The sequence below is a fragment of the Adiantum capillus-veneris genome, chromosome 18 (assembly GCF_014529385.1).
Source record: "Adiantum capillus-veneris isolate H3 chromosome 18, ASM1452938v2, whole genome shotgun sequence".
Taxonomy (NCBI): domain Eukaryota; kingdom Viridiplantae; phylum Streptophyta; class Polypodiopsida; order Polypodiales; family Pteridaceae; genus Adiantum; species Adiantum capillus-veneris.
The window spans coordinates 109,271,554-109,291,437 of record NC_140948.1 but is presented as its reverse complement, the minus strand read 5'-3'; the positions used below and the strand labels follow the sequence as shown (position 1 = coordinate 109,291,437).

At 44.4% G+C, this 19,884-nt stretch overlaps 1 protein-coding gene across 2 annotated transcripts in view; it reads right to left on the bottom strand.

The window, feature by feature from the left end:
• The window catches only part of LOC147436188 (uncharacterized), a 38,799-nt gene extending 20,069 nt beyond the window's left edge, over positions 1–18,730 (bottom strand). Inside the window, exons 1-3 of one of the 2 annotated variants that reach the window (XM_086489082.1) lie at positions 18,262–18,730; positions 17,403–18,170; positions 17,122–17,275 (exon numbers count right to left, since the gene is read on the bottom strand). In XM_086489082.1, the coding sequence (XP_086345208.1) occupies positions 17,122–17,275; positions 17,403–18,055 (807 nt within the window). In that variant the 5' untranslated portion in view covers positions 18,056–18,170; positions 18,262–18,730. The remainder of the gene's footprint in view (positions 1–17,121; positions 17,276–17,402; positions 18,171–18,261) is intronic. The other variant, XM_086489083.1, reaches the window with a different exon arrangement.
• Positions 18,731–19,884: the final 1,154 nt, after the last annotated feature.

The following is a 19,884-nucleotide window of genomic DNA, read 5'->3' as shown; positions in this document are numbered from 1 at the left end:
CGCGCTTTGGAGAAGAAAAGTCTAAGAGAGTCCCCTTCTCCTGATTCTTTTTAATCTGCGCCTGCACATTAGAAAATAGTAGGACCAACTCTTGCATGCGTTGGTCTCTCTGGTCTCTCTTCGCGCTCGTGATCTAATTCGGCTTTTCTTCCTTTGTGCTCGCGATTCAAATCTGCTTTTCTTTCTTCGGCCGCCAAGCGTGCTTGCTCGCGCTCACGCTCTATGGCTGCCATTCTTTCTTTGTGTTCACGATCAAATTCTGTCTTTCTTTCTTCGGCCGCCAAGCGTGCTTGCTCGCGCTCACACTCTATGGCTGTCATTCTTTCTTTGTGTTCGCGCTCCAAGGCAACACGTTGCGCTTCTTGTTGTAACTACATATCCATCATCGTCTTGACCAAAGCCTCCATAGGATTTGGTGCAATCCTTGGCATAGATAGGGAGGAGGGTCGGAAAAACCTCCAGGTGGGGAAAATTCTTCTTCGCCACTTCCATGCTCATCGCCTTCATGCTAAGTATCCATTCCGCTTCGGGTGATGACCATACACTGAAGTCTTGGGTTCTTAAGTTCACGAGAAACTTGGGTTCTTGTGGTTCTTGGGTTCTTTGGTTCTTGAGTATCTTGAGTTCTTGAGGGTCTTGAGTTCTTGAGGTTCTTGAGGTTCTTCTTTAGCTTGCAAGAAGGATCTTCTCTTACCCGAGCTCTACTTTTCCCGCGGGCGCACCCCTTTGCGGCCTTGCACTCACACCAAGGTTGCTTTTTCCCACATCACGTCGATTGGCCGGCCGCTAAGAGCACGGTCCGCTCTCAATGAGTGAAATGAGAAACAAGGGGAGGCTGGACAAGCCCTTCTTTCTTGGGTTTCCTGTCACTCTTCAAAAACACGATCAGGAATCAACACGTCCCAGTGGACTTGGGTTACGTGCGACTGCAACAAGCAAAAGAAATTCTTGTGGTTCTTTCCTTGAGTGATACAGAACATTGTCAAAGCTCTAATACCAATGTAGAGTGCAGCGGAAGTGAATGTTGAACTTTGCTCAAGATGAGTGCTCCGAACTGTGCTCAAGGGTTCCTTTTACTTACGGAAGGGAGAGCCTTTCGTTCCTTTAGTGAGAGAGTGCAAATGATCACAAGCAAAGTGGAAAGACACTGTGAATGAAGGTGTTGAGACTGAGAGATAAGAGAGAAGAATACGACACCAAAATGTTGTCAAACCCTCCTCCAAGGGCCCCTCTCTCGATGGCGAGAGAAGTCTTTGCTATTGATTGCACAAATCTCTACAATGGCCTAAATGCAATGGTCTTGCCGACGATGTCGACAACGATGATGACGACGAGACGGGCTGAAAACTGAAAACGCTAGGGCTGAATTCTGCGAATCTGTTATCTGCTGAATTCTGACTCTGTGTCGGTGACGACAACGATGCGACGATGACTCGCTGAAAACGCAGATGCTAAAATCTGCGAATAGCGGGCTGAATCTGCAAACGCTGGCTGATCTGACCGTGCGGCGAGGATCTCCTGCAGGAAGGTGAGGTCTGCGAGGTTTGGGGATGCGGTGTGGAATCCGACTGCTGAAAACTGAAAACGCTGATGCCAAAATGGGTCTTGTCGCCAAGGAACTGCAAACGCTAGGGCTGATCTGCCGTTCCAAAAACGCTAGGGCTGATGAGGCATCTGCTGCAAAAACGTTATGGAATCTACTGTCGCCAGGCTGACCTGCAACTTGCAAAACGCTGGGCTTGTTCTACAATTGATGAAAAACGTTGGCTGGTCTTTGGTGGCTGAAAACGTTAGGTTCCCTTGCCGGTCTTGCTGAGAAGGTGCACTGCCAAATGCAATCTGCTGCCTCTTTTTCCAGAAAGTGTAAGCGCTAGTTTTTTTATATATATCAGTAGCCAAATTGCCCTACCCAGTTTCCCAACAAAGTCACTTAATAATAATAAGTGAAAAACGGCTAAAATAGGGAAAATGGGTTCTATGCATTGTAAAATGCTTATGATGGGTACTGACTATAATCTGATGATCATGCTGTGTGCAACCAAAGGAAATGCAACTACTCTAAGTGTCTAGACATACACGATCTGCGAACAGACTCACAAAGGTGCCAGAACACTTCCTAAGCTGAATTGAACCCTTGTCATGAAGTAGCTTGTCCACATGCACACAGGGTTAGATCTGCACGTGACAAAATCCATCTAATTTGAAAAGAAATTCCAACGTGAAACATTATCGAATGCTGAACAACCAGCTTCTGCTCAAGATAAAGGAAAATTTGTGGTCAATACAATTCATGTCTCAAAAGATACGACTATTCTTATAAAGCATCCTCAGTGTAATTCTTCAATTTCGGAGGCTCTCTCAAAGCAAGTTCTTAGCCTTCTTGGAACTCTTAGAATCCGAGCAATAAAAGGGTGGGGGTGTCTAGGCTCGATTCAAAGTCATTTAGGCCCCTCACTACACTTTATAAGTCAATGGGTACTAGGAATTAACTCAGAAGAGGCAAATTGGACACATAACAGCTCCGGATGCATTTTCCCAGTCCAGCATAAAGAGGGGGTGCCCAAAATGAGAGAGGAGGTTGATTTTTACTCCATAAGTGAACATGAGTGTGTATGAGTAGTGGGTGCAGGTGATCACAGCTTTATGGAAAGCTTGCCTTCTCCCTTGTCTTATGTGGCGCAATGATTCCACTCTCGCGCACCTCTCTCCCCCTTTGAATACAGAATCGTAATGCCCCGCTCAAGGGCTTTCCATCTGTATGTACAATTGTGTGGGTTCATGCACGTATGCCGAGGCAAGAGCCTCTTGTCCAGGTACTGGATTAGTTGATTGCTAATCCCTCGCAGATACAGGTGAATTCGGAGAGATTTCTATCGTCCAATTCATAGGGCAAGTAGCCCTACACGTGCGGGAGTACGAGGGCTTTCTACGGATGTGACCGGCACACGAAACGGAGCCCAAAACAGTAAAATACAGCCTGCTGTGTATTTTTGCAGGTTTAGGGTTTTGACCCTAATTGATCCCTAATACCCCCAAGAGCTTCAGGGAAGTGATGGGATCACTGTACATGTGATCTGGTGCATTTTTGGGGCAGAAAACAGAGGATTCAGCATGCTGCACTTTCTCGCCAGGTTTGGGAAAGTGCACGAATGTGTCAGGAAAGTCACCTTTTGCATGGGAATTTTGTATGTGAAGCCTCCTATTGCGGTTATGTTGCCGAAGTCGGGCTAGAGTAGGCATTTTCAGCCCGGTAAAGGCCGGCAGGCTCGAAATACAGGTTTTCTCCCAAGTTTTATAAGAATAAAGAAATACCAAAAGGGGCGCCAATATTTGGGGCCAACAGGGTGTTGTCTGCTTGGTAGCACTCTAGTTGCCAGGCCACGGTGTGTAGAAATAGGTACCAATAAATGCTCCCACACAACCCCACCAGACACACGCACACACACACACACACACAAACAAGCATACAGCGATACAAAGATTTGTGTTGAGTTTCTGTCATAACTCTAGAGATGCAGGACAAACTGGGCCATAATGAAGGCGAGCACAAAAAGAAGCATTAAATAGAAAAATTAGCAATAATAAGGTAGATGATAGAGCATACAGAACAAAAAAGATAGAAAGAATTAACGAAGTATCGATTGATTGTTACTTGGATGAAAACTTTACAATGTGGAGTCTGCATATCCCCTATACGACTAAAGAATTTGCCTACATGAATCTAGATAAGCCTCGATTGAGCTTCTAGCTCTTCTATACAAAAAAAATGAAAAAGGAGCACTATTGAAGAGGAAGATAGGAGGTACAAATTCAATCAGTTGGATTCTAACAATGATAATGATCTAGAGACCTCCACCTCCTACTTGAAGAAGAAGAGCATTGTGAGCAAGATAATGAGGAAGAGCACTATTGAAGAGAAAGACAAGAGGTATGAAGACAATGAGTTGGATTCTAGCAATGATAATGATCTAGAGATAAGACCTTTCTGAGAAAAAAATCTCTTCTTTACAACGAACGAAATAACTTCTCGCTTTTCTCAGTAAATTGAAGAGCTGATGCAACCAAAGTTCAACCCAATGTCAGGCATGACTCATAGCATATTGTGGATGGAAGTAACTAGTTATGAGAGAGCTGAGTAGCTACATACGTGAAAAGTATCATAGAGAGGCTATTTCAAAGCATTCTACCTAACAAGCTTTTGCATTTTGGAGCTGATTTATACAGACTTATGTGGAGCTTCATCCCTAAGCAAAGCTCTCTACATTATGCTATTGGTGGATAATTTAGTCGACTCCCTTAAGTGTATATTCTCTAGCATAAGGGCTAGACTTTCAAGGTCTTCAAAAAATGGCATGTATTAGTAGAAAAGGAATGTAACAAAAAGTTAAAGTCTATTCGGAAAGTAACAAAAAGTTGAAGTCTGTTCGTTCGGACAAGGGTGCCTCACTTCCAATGCTCTTGTGAAGCATTGTACTGACAATGGCATCAAGCACAAGCTTTTAAGTACCAAATTATCTTCACAGAATAAAGTCATGAAGTGAAAGAATAGGATTGTTGTTAATATTGCCCAAACTCTCAAATGCAATAGAATTCAAAGATTGGACAAGGTCGAGCAATCATTCAATCATAATGCTTTTTGTAACCTTGCGTTTGAATGAGACTTTTTGTAATCACAAATCGAGACAGATATGGAGAGAGAGAGAGAGAGAGAGAGAGAGAGAGAGAGAGAGAGAGAGAGAGAGAGAGAGAAAGGTTGATCTTTGCTTCTCCTATATCTATATGGAGAAGCAGAGATATGCTATAGAGGATGACAGTATATGTATATAGACAGTATATATGATAGAAAGAATCAAAGAGGGGGTAATAAGATGGAGAGAAGGACTCAGGAGAAGACACATCAATGGGGTCCAACAAACCCTCTCAAGGGCCCCGCACCACTTCACCAAAGTAATATACTTCCATTGCATAAATAAAATGTACAAAAGATAATATACGCCCGAATATCCCCCGCCCCCCCGTGCATATACGTCGATGCATGAACTATCTTGCTTGCAAGGAAATGAACTGTCACAAGACGGACACCACGTGCCAACGGAAAAGAACAGAGTGAACAGACTTTAGCACTTCAATAACAACTGAAACTAAAAGAGAGAGAGAGAGCACACGCGACACGGAGTGGCGGAATCCCACCCCAGAGAATATTGGCCCCAAACCCTGGTGCCCCTTTCGGTTTTTCTTTATATTACTTGAACTCAATACAATGCCAGTACTCGTGCTCTGCACCTTCTCACTAAAGTGTGCTAGAGACTAAGCCCTTTGCACTTATTTAAAGGCCCTTGGCCTTGAAAAGCAATCAAACACAAAAGCAGTTGGTCTCAAAAGCTGGCACCAAAAGCTGTCCAAGTGAATCACGGAAATCCGTACAGGCTGCCACGTCTGCAAGTCGGCGTAAAATCCAAAAATCCGTACATTCTGCCACGTCATCAGTCAGCTCAAAATTCGGAAATCCGTATTGTTGCCACATCATCAGCTTCTATGTTGTCTTTTGTGTGTGTGTGAGGGTCCAGCTTTATTTTAATTCCTTTATGTCACTTGGGCGCCATCGGACGGGGTCTCATAAGTTGGTAGGACTTGTTTTTCTGCTGGTGCTTGTTCTCCTCAGGGTTTAGGCCCCTCGGCCGTGATCTGAAGGTTGGCTTTGTTCTTCAGTGACTTGACACGTCAACAGTTTGCGACATCCCCCCCTTCTTGAAAGAAAGTAATCATCCACGATTACAGCATATCTACAAAACAACTCAAGTTCACTCAAAAATTTCCGAGGGACAATCAGTTTGCTCTTTTTTTGTTAAGGAGTTGGTTTCTCCTTTCAGCTCTTTTGATCAAGGAGTTGGCTTCTCCTTTTGACTCGTTTGATCAAGGAGTTGGATTCTCCTTTCATCCAGATCGGAACTCTTGATATTCCGGCGTAGTAAAATTAGCCATCACACCCAGACTACACAGATCTTCCACGGGTGTCTTGATGCACTAAAATTACATACCCAGGCAATCTCATCCAGTTAGGAATGTTCAGTGGTTGGCACATCACAATGCAACACAAATGCTCCCATATGCGTGTTACAGACACAACAAACAGCGCCGCTGAGCACTCCCCCGAGACAAACGGTCTGTTGTATGAGGCTACTCAACGACTACCTGGTCACTCCCCCCCCCAAATAACCTAAAAAGGTCCAGGCCATGAGCTCAAAGAACTGTACAACCAAACGATTCCCAGAACGCAGTCTGTGTCGCTTGGAGGTTCAAGCATACAAACAAACGCTCCCCAAACATCCGCCTACGTCGCATCATTTTTGTCGTGCCAAGGCATGCCCAAGAGAACGTCACAGTTGCCCAACTTCATAATGTGCAAACCAGCTTTTCCATGATAACCTTGGATAGTCACTAGAAGAGCACCAATGAGCGGTACCACTTTCTGAGTTTGCCCCGTGGCTAGCTCAGCTTCAATTTCTCCACCCTCTGCATCATAATCAAAACGCATCTCCTTCAAGAATTCTAGATGGATGATGTCACAAGACGGGCACCACGTGCCAATAGAAAAGAACAGACTTTTAGCACTTCAATAACAACTAAACTGAAAGAGAGAGAGCATACGCGACACGGAGTGACGAAATTCCACCCCAGAGAGTATTGGCCCCAAACCTTGGCGCCCCTTTCGGTATTTCTTTATATTGCATCAAGACAGTACAAGCCGGTACTCTAGACTCTGCACCTTCTCCAGGAAGCGTGCCAAAGAATGAGCCCTAACCTCATATTTAAAGGCCCTTGGCCTAAAAAGCAATTACAGTGAAAAGCCTTCAAAACTCAAAAGCTTCTGGTCCAAAAGCAAAGCCAAAAAGCTGCCAGCGTAAATCACGGAAATCCGTACAGCCTGCCACGTCATCGGCCAGCGCAAAACGCGGAAATCTCCCTGTTGCCCTTAGGGTTAGGGTCAAGGTTTCTACAGTTTTAGGGTTTTTGGCAACAGAAGTAGGGTTTGCAGGTTTTAGGGTTAGGGTTTACAAAATTAGAGTTTACAAGTTTTAGGGTTAAGGTTTCCAAAATTAGGGTTTCAGTAGTTAGGGTTTTTGGCAAAAATTAGGGTTAGGGTTTTTGCTCTCGAGCAGCCACGTCATCACTTTGTGACAATTTAGGCCCCTCGGCCACATCTGTAAGTTGGCTCCATTCTTTAGGCTTTGACACGTCAGCAGTTTGTTACATCTCTCCTTCTTGAAAGAGAGTAATCATCCGCGATTACAGCATATCTACAAAACAACTGAAGTTAGCTCAAAAATTTCCGAGCGTCATTCCGAGGGACATTCCAAGGGACAATCAGTTTGCTCTTTTTATTAAGGAGTTAGCTTCTTCTTTCTGCTTTTTTTGATCAAGGAGTTAGCTTCTCCTTTCGGCTCTTTTGATCAAGGAGTTAGCTTCTCCTTTCGTCCAGATCGGAACTCTTGATATTCCGGCGTAGTAAAATTAGCCATCACACCCAGACCGTACTAATCTTCCACGGGTGTCTTGATGCACTAAAAAATTACATACCCAGGCAATCTCATCCAATTAGGAATATTCAATGGTTGGCACATCACAATGCAACACAAATGCTCACATATGCATGTTACAAGACATAGAAACATAAAGTCGCAACACTCCCCCCGCAAATAACCATCCAGGTCCGGGCCATGAGTTGTTCAACGGCTCCCTCATCACTCCTCCCGCAAATAACCTAAAAAGGTCCGGGCCATGAGATATAGAGGCCTTTTACAACCAAACGTCCCCCAGAACGCAACCTGCGTCGTTTGGAGGTGCTGAGAGTAACCAATGCTCAGACTTCTTAATACTCCTCTCACATAACCATCCACGTCTGGGCCATGAGTAACAACAACAATACTCCCCCCGTAAATAACCACAAGGGTCCGGGCCATGAGTAAAAACAACACTTTTCAATCATTCAATACTCCCCCCGCAAATAACCACAAGGGTCCGGGCCATGAGTATGAACAAGCATTCTCAAACATCATTTTTCACTACTCCACCCGGAGTAAAATCACCAATCAATGAAACCAATATTAAACCAAAGTCAAACAATTCAAATCAGCACCAAAACAGGTCCAAAACAGATACCATCCATTTCAAACAAATTTAAAACAAGTTCTCAAACAGAAGTCAAACTCAAAAAGCAATCTCGACATCAGTCGAGCTCGAAAAGTCGACTGACTTTCCATCTCGAAAGCTGCACCAAAAATTAGGGTTAGTTTCCTTCCATAAGGTCGTAGCCGAGCACAGCATGGTCGGTCGACTCTTCGACAGACAATGTTTCTTTGGTGGCGATGATAGTCCCAAGATAGCAATCGCATTGGACCTCCAAGGTCATTTGATCGTGAAGAGACATCTACTGGGAGATGTCGAGAAACTTTAAGTTATAATCTACTAGGGCTTCCATGGCAAGCATTTCAGGATATCCCACTTTGCCAGAAGTTTTACTCCGAAGGAAGATGTCAGAAACCATATAGTTTCGGGCAAAAATTTTCTTGAAAGCTTGCTAAGTCCTTGGAAGTGTGCGGCTTGGTAGCTATAGACATCAACATCTGCATGGCACTGCTTCTGAGAAATATAGTGACTCGAAACAAATCTCGGATCCTTCTTTGCAAGTGATCTTAATGGCTTATGCCCTATAAGACATGAGCGGTGAAGATGGGAGCGCGCCCGATGCGCGATGAAGTAAGGGTGGGGGTGGCTAATAAGTCCGGGTTGGAGGGCGAAGATACCTCGAATAAAATTCCAATAGCTCTGTCTGTTCTTTTGTAGGACCGGTATGCTTTCAGAAAAGCACACCCCTGATGCTCTGACATCACTGTCACAAGACGGGCACCACGTGCCAATAGAAAAGAACAGACTTTTAGCACTTCAATAACAACTAAACTGAAAGAGAGAGAGCACACGCGACACGGAGTGGCGGAATTCCACCCCAGAGAGTATTGGCCCCAAACCTTGGCGCCCCTTTCGGTATTTCTTTATACTGAATCAAGACAGTACAAGCCGGTACTCCAAACTCTGCACCTTCTCCAGGAAGCATGCCAGAGAATGAGCCCTAACCTCATATTTAAAGGCCCTTGGCCTAAGAAGCAATTACAGTGAAAAGCCTTCAAAACTCAAAAGCTTCTGGTCCAAAACCAAAGCCAAAAAGCTACCAACGTAAATCACGGAAATCCGTACAGCCTGCCACGTCATCAGCCAGCGCAAAACGCAAAAATCTCCCTATTGCCCTTAGGGTTAGGGTTAGGGTTAGGGTTAGGGTTTCTGCAGTTTTAGGATTTCTGGCAGTAGAATTAGGGTTTGCAAGTTTTAGGGTTAGGGTTTCCAAAATTAGGGTTTCAGCAGTTAGGGTTTTTGGCAAAAATTAGGGTTAGAGTTTCTGCTCTCGGACAGCCACGCCATCACTTTGTGACAGTTTAGGCCCCTCCGCCACATCTGTAAGTTGGCTCCATTCTTTAGGCTGACACGTCAACAGTTTGTTACAGATGAAGTTCTCCATAGGTCTGGGGTCAAAAAAGATCAAGGCTTTCAAGCCGTTGACTTTTCCTAAGCTTTGCATAATTCATTAAACCCCCGAGGTGTATACCATAAATATCGGGTACTAGTCCAATAGCAAGTCTAGCCCTCTTAGCCGGAGGTGGTCTCGGGAGCAAAAGGTTGCTCTGAGGACATCAACTTGATCTGGACATGTATTGAACGTATGCCCTGTTCGTTGTTGTCGGGAGTTCTGGTTAGTGGTCGGAGTTGCTTCCGTGGTAAACTCCAACTTTCCTTTCATCATTTTGTAGCCGACCACGGCATGGTCCATAAGCTCTTGCATGGTTGAAACTTGCTTGGACAAACAATATTCCTGCAATGGTGATGGTAATCCAATGGTATAGCGCTAGCACTGGTCCTCCAAGGGAATGAACTTAAAGGACATCTGAAGGTAGACGTCGAGAAACCTTTGGTTATAGTCCTCCATGGTCTCTGTGGCAAGCATTTTCAAGTTGCCCCATTCTGACCTAATCTGGACTTCGAACATAGAAACCATGTAACTACGTGCAAAAATTGTCTTGAAAGCTTGCCAGGTCATTCGAGCATGCGGTTGTCACGATTGAGCTCCACCATTGCATAGCATTATCTTTAAGAGATCTCGCTGCTCGAGAAATCTTGGATTCTTTTGTATAGTTCCCCAAAGCATAGATGTTGTCAAATTGTTGTAGGAACTGCAATGTTTTCTTCCGATCTTTCACCCCGGAAAAAGTGAAAAATTTAACTATCATGCCACCATCCTTGAAATCTTTGGGTTGGTTAGGCGCATATCCCGGGTACAGATAATAAGGGTATCCATATGGGCTCCAACCATTGTAGCCTGGTGGCGGTGGAGGTGGGGGAGGTGGGGGCAACGGCGGTGGCAAAGGCGGTTGCACTGGATCAGGGTCAGATAGCTGCACCATATTCCTGGAGACTCCCCTAATTGGCACAGACGGCTGGGAAGGTTGCCGGTTGGAAGCCCTCGTACTTTTTGGTGCGGAAGGGGGAGGTACCACCTGAGGCATCAAAGGGGTAACATGTAATTCAAAAATTGTTGAAAACTTTGCAGCATCGAAAGGTTTTGCTGAGGATGCCGTGAAAGAATGTCGTGAAGCTCGTCAAGAAGAAAGTGCAAATATTATGTTGAATCCATGAGCGCCATGTCTTGGGTTTTTTATGGCTCTATGCCCTGTAAGACAGAACGATGAAGACAGGAGCGCGCCCGATGCACGATGAAGTAAGGGTGGGAGTGACTCATAGTAAGGGTGGGAGTGACTAATAAGTCCAAGGTAGGGCCCGAAGACACTTCAAATAAAATTCCAGTAGTCTTTGATTTGCTATGTCTGCTCTCTTGTAGGACCGGTATGCTTTCAGAAAAGCACACGCCAGATGCTCTCATACCACTATCAGATGCTATGATACGGGCACCAAGTTCCAACGAGAAAAGAGCAGACTGAGCAGACTTTAGGACTTCAATAACAACTGAAACTAAAAGAGACAGAGCACACGTGACACAGAGTGGCGGAATTCCACCCCAAAGAATATCAGCCCCAAACCATGGCGCCCCTTTCGGTATTCTTTATATTACTTGAACTCAATACAATGCCGGTAGTCGCACTTTGCACCTTCTCGTTGAAGCGTGCCAGAGACTGAGCCCTCTACACTTATTTAAAGGCCCTTGGCCTTGAAAAGCAGTCAATTTCAAAAGCAATTGGTCCCAAAAGCTGGCGCTAAAAACTGCCTAGCGTAAATCACAAAAATCCGTACAGGCTGCAATGTCAACAGTCAACGCAAAATTCAAAAATTCGTACAGCTACCACATCTTCAGCTTCTACGTTGTCTTTTGTGTGTGTGTGAGGGTCCAGCTTTATTTTAATTCCTTTGTCACTTGGGCCCCATCAGACGGGGTCCCATAAGTTGGTAGGACTTCTTCTGTTGTTGCTTGTTCTTCTTAAAGTTTAGGCCCCTCGGCCGTGATATGAAGGTTGGCTCTATTCTTCAGTGACTTGACACGTCAGCAGTTTGTGACATTAACCACCATGGCGACTCTTGAAGAAGAAGCACCTTTGAGGCTGATTTGATGTAGCAATGTGAATCAACTCGATTGGGCTGCCTACGGCCACCACAATGGAAATATGGGGCTGATTTGCACACACAATGTGCAACAATTGACAAACTGAACGTTCGTTGCAAAAAACGCAGACCTGGCTGATTGTTTTCTCGTCCATGCATCCCTGCACCCCTCCCAAGTTGCAAATCCTTGCATGCCAAGCATCATGTCCTACATGTCTCCCAAATAACCAGGCATCTAACTCCAAAAGCCTCATGCCCTCCAAGGTGCATGCATGAAACATTCTGTACATGCCTCCCATATAGCCAGCATGTTAGCTCCAAAACCCTCATGTCCTCCAAGATGACTGCATGAAACATTTTGTCCTTAACATCTCAGAGAAAGTAGGGGCTCTCAAGATCGTATTCATAGCCAATTGAGTGTCCACTTCATATCTGCAGCAATTATCCATGGAAGCAGCACCTCCCAATCATCAAGATTCACAAGAAGAAATACAAGTATGTTGAAGAGGAAGGGGAAGAGCAAGCAGACGAACAGGTTGAGGATGAGGGAAACAACAAACAGCAACAGGAACAGGAAGAGGCTGGTGATGACGACGGCTAAGCAAGGCAGTCCAAGGCACAACATGGCCCCCTTGAGGTGGAAAAATCTCAAGATAACTAAGTAAACATCCACATGGAGCATCTTCTTGCTTATTCCAGAGATCCACTTGCACAAACAACAAGAAGTCAATCCCATGCACACAGCGCTCCGACATAGAAGGGGACGATCAACCCTAAGCTAGAAGCAAGGCTGGTGATGACAACGGCTAAGCAAGGCAGTCCAAGGCACAACATGACCCCCTTGAGATGGAAAAAGCTCAAGATAACGAAGTAAACATCCTCATGGAGCATCTTCTTGCTTATTCCAAAGATCCACTTGCACAAACTACATGAAGTCAATCCCATGCACACAGCGCTCCAACGTAGAAGGGGTGTGTCACAAGACGGGCACCACGTGCCAATAGAAAAGAACAGACTGAACAAACTTTTAGCACTTCAATACAACTGAACTGAAAGAGAGAGAGACGACACACGACACAGAGTGGCGGAATTCCACCCCAGAGAGTATTGGCCCCAAACCTTGGCGCCCCTTTCGGTATTTCTTTATATTACTGCCGATTCACAAAGTACAACAGCCGAGGAGCACCTGCTCTGCAATCTGCGCACTAAAAAGTGCCAGAGAGGGCCCTCAAGGCTCATATTTAAAGGCCCAAAGCCTAAAAGCATCAAATATGAAAAGCTGACCCCAAAAAATCACTTTCCTAAAATTTCGGGAATTCCCTAAAAATCCGCCGCGAATTCCGGGACGTCCGTACACGTGCCACATCATCATATTTTGATGTGCAAAGTCTTTAGAGTGTGTTCTGCTTTATTTTTAATGCCTTTATGTCACTTGGGGCCCCATCGGACGGGGTTCCCATAAGTTGGTAGGACTTCTTCTGTTGCTTGTTCTTCTTAGGGTTTCTAGAATTAGGGTTTGCAGGTTTTAGGGTTAGGGTTTTTAGAATTAGAGTTTACGGGTTTTAGGGTTAGGGTTTCAGCAGTTAGGGTTTCTGGCAGCCACATCATCTGTAAGTTGGCTCCATTCTTTAGGCTTTGACACGTCAGCAGTTTGTTACATCTCCCCTTCTTGAAAGAGAGTAATCGTCCGCGATTACAGCATATCTGCAAAACAACTCAAGTTAGCTCAAAAATTTCCGAGGGTCATTCCGAGGGACAATCAGTTTGCTCTTTTTATTAAGGAGTTAGCTTCTCCTTTCTGCTCTTTTAATCAAGGAGTTAGCTGCTCCTATCGGCTGTGTTGATCAAGGAGTTAGCTTCTCCTTTCGTCCAGATCGGAACTCTTGATATTCCGACGTAGTAAAATTAGCCATCACACCCAGACCGTACTGATCTTCTACGGTTGTCTTGATGCACTAAAATTACATACCCAGGCTCATCCAATTAGGAATATTCAGTGGTTGGCACATCACAATGCAACACAAATGCTCACATATGCATGTTACAAGACATAGAAACATAAGGCCGCCGATGAACACTCCTCCCACATCACCTAACAAGGTCTGGGCCGGGAGATATTCAACGACTCCCTCATCACTCCTCCCGCATAACCTAAAAAGGTCCGGGCCAGGAGATATAGAAGCCTTTTACAACCAAACGGCCCCCAGACCGCAGCCTGCGTCGTTTGGAGGTGCTGAGAGTAACCACTGCTCAGACTTCTTAATACTCCTCCCGCATAACCATCTAGGTCCGGGCCGGGAGTCACAACAACAATTATTTTACAAGCATACAACCAAACGCTCCCCAAGCATCGGCCTGCGTCGTTCGGAGGTTTTCAAACATACAACAAAACGCTCCCCACGCATCGGCCTGCATCGTTCCAAGGTTCAAACAATACCAAAACAGTATTTCTCACTTCTCCACCCGGGAGTAAAATCACCAATCATTGAAACCAGTATCAGACCAAAGTCAAACAATTCAAATCGGCACCAAAACAGATTCAAAACAGATACCATCCATTTCAAACAAATTCCAAACAGGATCACCAAACAAGATCAAACAAAACTCAAACTTAAAAAGCAATCTTGACATTAGTCGAGCTCGAAAAGTCGACTGACTTTCCATCTTGAAACCTGCACCAAAAATTAGGGTTATGTTCCTTCCATGAGGTCGTAGCCGAGCACGGCATGGTCCATCAGCTCTTGGACAGACAGTGTTTCTTTGGCGGCGATGGTAGTCCGAAGAGATAGCAATCACACTAAACCTCCAAGGTCATCTGCTCGTGAAGAGACATCTACTGGGAGATGTCGAGAAACTTCAAGTTATAATCTGCTAGGGTTTCCATGGCAAGCATTTCAGGATACCCCACTCTGCCAGAAGTTGCACTCCGAAGGAAGATGTCAGAAACCATATAACTTCGGGCAAAAATTTTCTTGAAAGCTTGCCAAGTACTTGGAGTATGCTGCTTGGTAGCTGTAGACATCAATAGCTACATGGCACTGCTTCTGAGAAAAACAGACTTGAAACAAATCTGGATCCTTCTCTTGCAAGGGATCTTAATTGGCTTATGCCATGTAAGACATGAGCGGTGAAGACGGGAGCGCGCCCGAAGCGCGATGAAGTAAGGGTGGGAGTGGCTGATACCTGAAATATAATTCAATTCCAATAGCTCTGTCTGCTCTTTTGTAGGACCGGTATGCTTTCAAAAAAGCACACGCCTGATGCTCTGATACCACTGTCACAAGACTGGCACCGCGTGCCAATAGAAAAGAACAAATTGAACAAACTTTTAGCACTTCAATAACAACTGAACTGAAAGAGAGAGAGACGACACGAGACACGGAGTGGCGGAATTCCACCCCAAAGAGTATTGGCCCCAAACCTTGGCGCCCCTTTCGGTATTTCTTTATATTACTGCCGATTCACAAAGTACAACAGCCGAGGAGCTGCTCTGCAATCTGCGCACTAAAAAGTGCCAGAGAGGGCCCTCAAGGCTCATATTTAAAGGCCCAAAGCCTAAAAGCATCAAATATGAAAAGCTGACCCCAAAAAATCACTTTCCTAAAATTTCAGGAATTCCCTAAAAATCCGCCGCGAATTCCGGGACGTCCGTACAGGTGCCACATCATCATATTTTGATGTGCAAAGTCTTTAGAGTGTGTTCTTCTTTATTTTTAATGCCTTTATGTCACTTGGGGCCCCATCGGACGGGGTCCCCATAAGTTGGTAGGACTTCTTCTTCTGTTGCTTGTTCTTCTTAGGGTTTCTAGAATTAGGGTTTGCAGGTTTTAGGGTTAGGGTTTCTAGAATTAGGGTTTACAGGTTTTAGGGTTAGGGTTTCCAAAATTAGGGTTTCAGCAGTTAGGGTTTCTGGCAGAAATTAGGGTTAGGGTTTCTGCTCTCGAGCAGCCACATCATCTGTAAGTTGGCTCCATTCTTTAGGCTTTGACACGTCAGCAGTTTGTTACAGGGTGATCAACCCTAAGCTAGAAGCAAAAGCTACAAGAGAGTCAAGTAATATGAAGTGAATCCCATGCACACAACGCTCCAACATAGAAGGGGATGATCAACCCTAAGCTAGAAGCAAAAGCGAAGTTAAAAGCAACAAGAGAGTAAGTAATAAGAAGGGATCCAGCTGAAGGTTCTATCGCAAAGGAGTGCCCCTAAGGATCGTATCCATCGCAACTTGCGCCCAAAGACATCGTAGACGAGATGGAATTCAGCCTAGGATTCCAAGAACACAGCCTTTCTACTTTGCACTCTCTCCAAATGACTATAAAAGGTGATGTTTTTCTTGTTTTGGATTGATCATGCCTGATTTTTTGAATGTAATCATTTTTTTAAAACATGAGGAAGTAGGAGCGAGAAGGCTCCTGCCTCTGTTGGAGAAAGATCTACGTGATCAAGCCAGATCACTCAAAAGGGGTTTGACCTCAGATCAGGGATCAGAGACTTTGCGACATCGTCAAGATAAGATATTCAAATGAAGTGTGGTAATCCTGCCCCAACTTCCAGTTCATGTGCTTGTATAGAATTTCTCGTCCTTAATAGAAGAGAGGAATTGGCCCATCTCTTGGTCCCAATACTATGAAATTTTTCTCTCTTTCTGTCCTCTTCCCTCTCAAGTTTAGTTTCTGAGTACTATTTATTTTTCAGTTTTTTTTACTTATACTAAGAAACACTCCCGCCTTGTGACAAATCGTCTCAAAGCACAGCTTGCAATCTCTGCATCCTAGAGCTCCTTTGCTCCCTTAGTCTCCAATGAACCAGGCCCTGATAAACCCCTTTCTATAATTGGAGACTTTGTCCACTTCTTTCAAGAGCTAACCACCGTTCTCCAAGAAAACTTACTTCACAGATGATTTAAAAAGTTATTCAAAGTCTCTCATACACACCAAAAACTTAATTCATCTTTCATCAAAAAGTATTCCATACCAAATTTATGTAATAGTCTACTTTCCCAATAACAATTATTTTTGAATTCCAGCATATTAAACGCTCAAAAGAACCAAACTCACACTCCACCTTCTCTTGAGCGCATGTAAATCTTCCACAACCATCAAATCATGAGAAGAAAACAATTAGGGTGTGCAGCTCTCATGGAACACCTAACATAACTTTAAACATGAGCATGCGTATAAGCCCCCAGCAATCCTATGAATGACAAAAAGAGATCCACAGCATCTAGAAAAAATTCCAGGCCTATTGTATGAAATGCCTTTAAGTTCAATGCACTCTCAAGGAGGATGCCATCTCTCCACATACATTGATCAAGATTGGACAACAAGGTGAAAAAAACAATGTACTAATGAAAAGCCCTCACATGTTTTGTCAAGATAGTCTCATAAGTCTGCAGCCATTGACATGAGCTAAAGAAACGAAGAAACTAACAGTTTTCACCCAAAAAAGACAGTTCCATACCCGAGCAACATTAGTGAGAACAGACTTTCCCTCTGCTAGACATGCTGCCATCATCAATGTTTCAGTGGCACCAACACTTGGGAAATCCATGCAGAAACAACCTCCCTTAAGCTTTCTGCCACCATTGCCTACCCAAGCATGTACCTTCCCTTGCCTACAAGTCATCATGCACAGTCTACTACATCAGAACTTTTAATCAGTGCAGTGTTGTCATTAAGGAACAGAAAAACAAAGAAAAAACACTTGAACCCAATGGTAGCGTGTACATAGACCTACCTTACCTGACCTCCACTTCAGCACCCAGAGCTTCTAATCCTCGTAGATGAAGGTCAACAGGTCGTGAACCAATGGCGCAGCCTCCTGGTAGAGCCAAAATTGCTTCTCCATGCCTGGCAACGAGTGGTCCAATCACGAAGAAGCCCGCCCTTATTTTTTGGATGGACTCTTCGCAAGGCTCTGGAAAGCTTACATTTCTAGAATTGATGTAGATATCATTACCACAATGACGCACATGAGCACCCAATGACTTCAACACTTGCAGCATTCTGCTAACATCAAGCAAACTCGGGACATTTCTTATGCAGACGTCGTCACAAGAGCAAAGGGAACCTGCTAAGACAGCTAAAGCCGAATTCTTGGCCCCGCTTATGGATACATGCCCAGAAAGCTTGCTTCTGCCCGACACCTTGAAGCCATCCAAATGAAGCGGTGTCAATGGCAATAGGGGAATGGGACTCTCCAGTTCAGGAACTTTATTCGGAATAGCTAATGTGCTTTCTATGTGCAGTCGGTAGGGAATGGGAGAATGTTTATACAAACCAGTTGATACCACATGGGCTATGGCTCCAATCCGTGCGGCATGTGTCCTTCTATGTAATGCTGCTGAGCTTACCGAGAAACTGGCCCAACTGTGTCTGAATGTCAAGGAATCCATTTTGGCAGTTTCTTAGGGCAGAAAAGCTAACAATGTGGCATCAATAGCACCATGTGACGTCAGGCACCTTCTCATTTAAAATGCAGTCCCAAAGAGCAAGGGTATCATTACACAGCTGTCAAAGGGCAAACTGATGTCAGAGTAAGTCCAACCAGAAGCCAACCCAACTAGGCAAAGAAACTGTTAGATCAACAGGAAAGTACTACATGTATACTGACAAAGAGTGCAACCAAAATGGGCCATGGACTTCTTTATCAATAGGTGAGGTCTGACAGCATATGAGATGGCCCTCACCAACATCAGGGCAATGCAGCATGGCAGACCTCTGCCTCTCATCGTCCGAACAGGACATGATACGAGAAAAGTAGCAATTAACAAAATGGAGGCGATCACAAATCCTTTTTCAGCCCTGCCAAATCAATGGCTTGTATTTGGAGACGAAGCCGCAACCTTCATCCTCGTCCTATCCAGAAACCATCGCCGATTCACCACTTCTTCTCTACTTCAGCTTCAGCTTAGGTAGCACAGAGCGCACGCACCCACTAATTGGAGGACAAAACGTGGCGTCCTCAACAGAATGTATAGGTGTGCATTGCCCGAAGCAATTCTGGATGACTAGAACGCCGAGAGTGCCCCAACCGACTCCTAAAGCCAAACTAGAACGCCCCTCTCCTCAGCACTACATCACGCCGGGTGTTGAATAAAAACCAAGCACCAAGATCAACGATGCTGAACTCCGGCACGCTTTTCGTGACCGCGGTCGTCCATTGGATGGCGTCCTAGTTTACTTTTTAGAGTCGAGTTTGCTTTTGCATGCACTTGTTCAGGATTTGAGACCCGGGCAGGGGAACAGGGAACATTGATGACCTTTTTTGGGCCATCCATCCTCCTGAAGATCCGTGCAAAGCTATGCCCACCATCGCCGATCCCACCTCGACCTTCATGAAAGACCCTGTGTGACATATTCTTTGCCATATGATGTACACTATAGGTAACAAGGTAATGGTTATTTTCTACGAATGTGTACACTATAACTAGTGTGCCATGTTTACTTTGCATGAACAATTGATTCAACTCAAAGACATTCATGAAGTAGAAGGAATAGTATAATGGCGTTTGAGATGCTACGTTGCATTGGATGTGAATGGATTATGGAAAGATAGTAAAGTACATGTGTGTCATGTCGAAGGTTGAATACAAGAGTTGGTATCAAGTTTATCGAATATACAAACCTAACAAGACTAGAAAATTATGGGCATTAGCAGATATCCATATAGATGATGCGATTGCAAAGTGGTAAGAGGTGCAGATAATCCATTTTTGGTAGCAAGGTGGTTGCATGCAAGCCTTCATAACATTGAAGATGGAAGTAATAGAAAATCTTTCAACAAGTTCCAAGTGGTACAACATGGCAACAAGAAGCGAATAGGAGTTTGTATCCCTTCCATCTTTATTAGTTGTTGGTAGTAAACTTTGAGCACATATTATTTTCAAAATCAAGTTTCTTTTATAGCTATTTTTCAATAGGCATGCAAAACATGATACCCCCTGAACCTTCCATTCATTGTTCTACTCTACTTTAGATTAAACCATCTAGATGCAATTAGTTTATGGTCATGTGTCATAAAATCTAATATCTAACCAACCCAAATGATTTTCTCATGTTAAACTAACGTGGGAGAATAAACAGGACCAAGGGTTAAGTGTCGCTTATAGATCTATCTCAACACAGGGCCAATGTAAAGGGGCCCAAATCAGAGATGGTCTATCAAAGAGCAAGGTTAACCAATGGAGCATAAAGACCTTAGGGTTAGCTTCATTGAAGACCT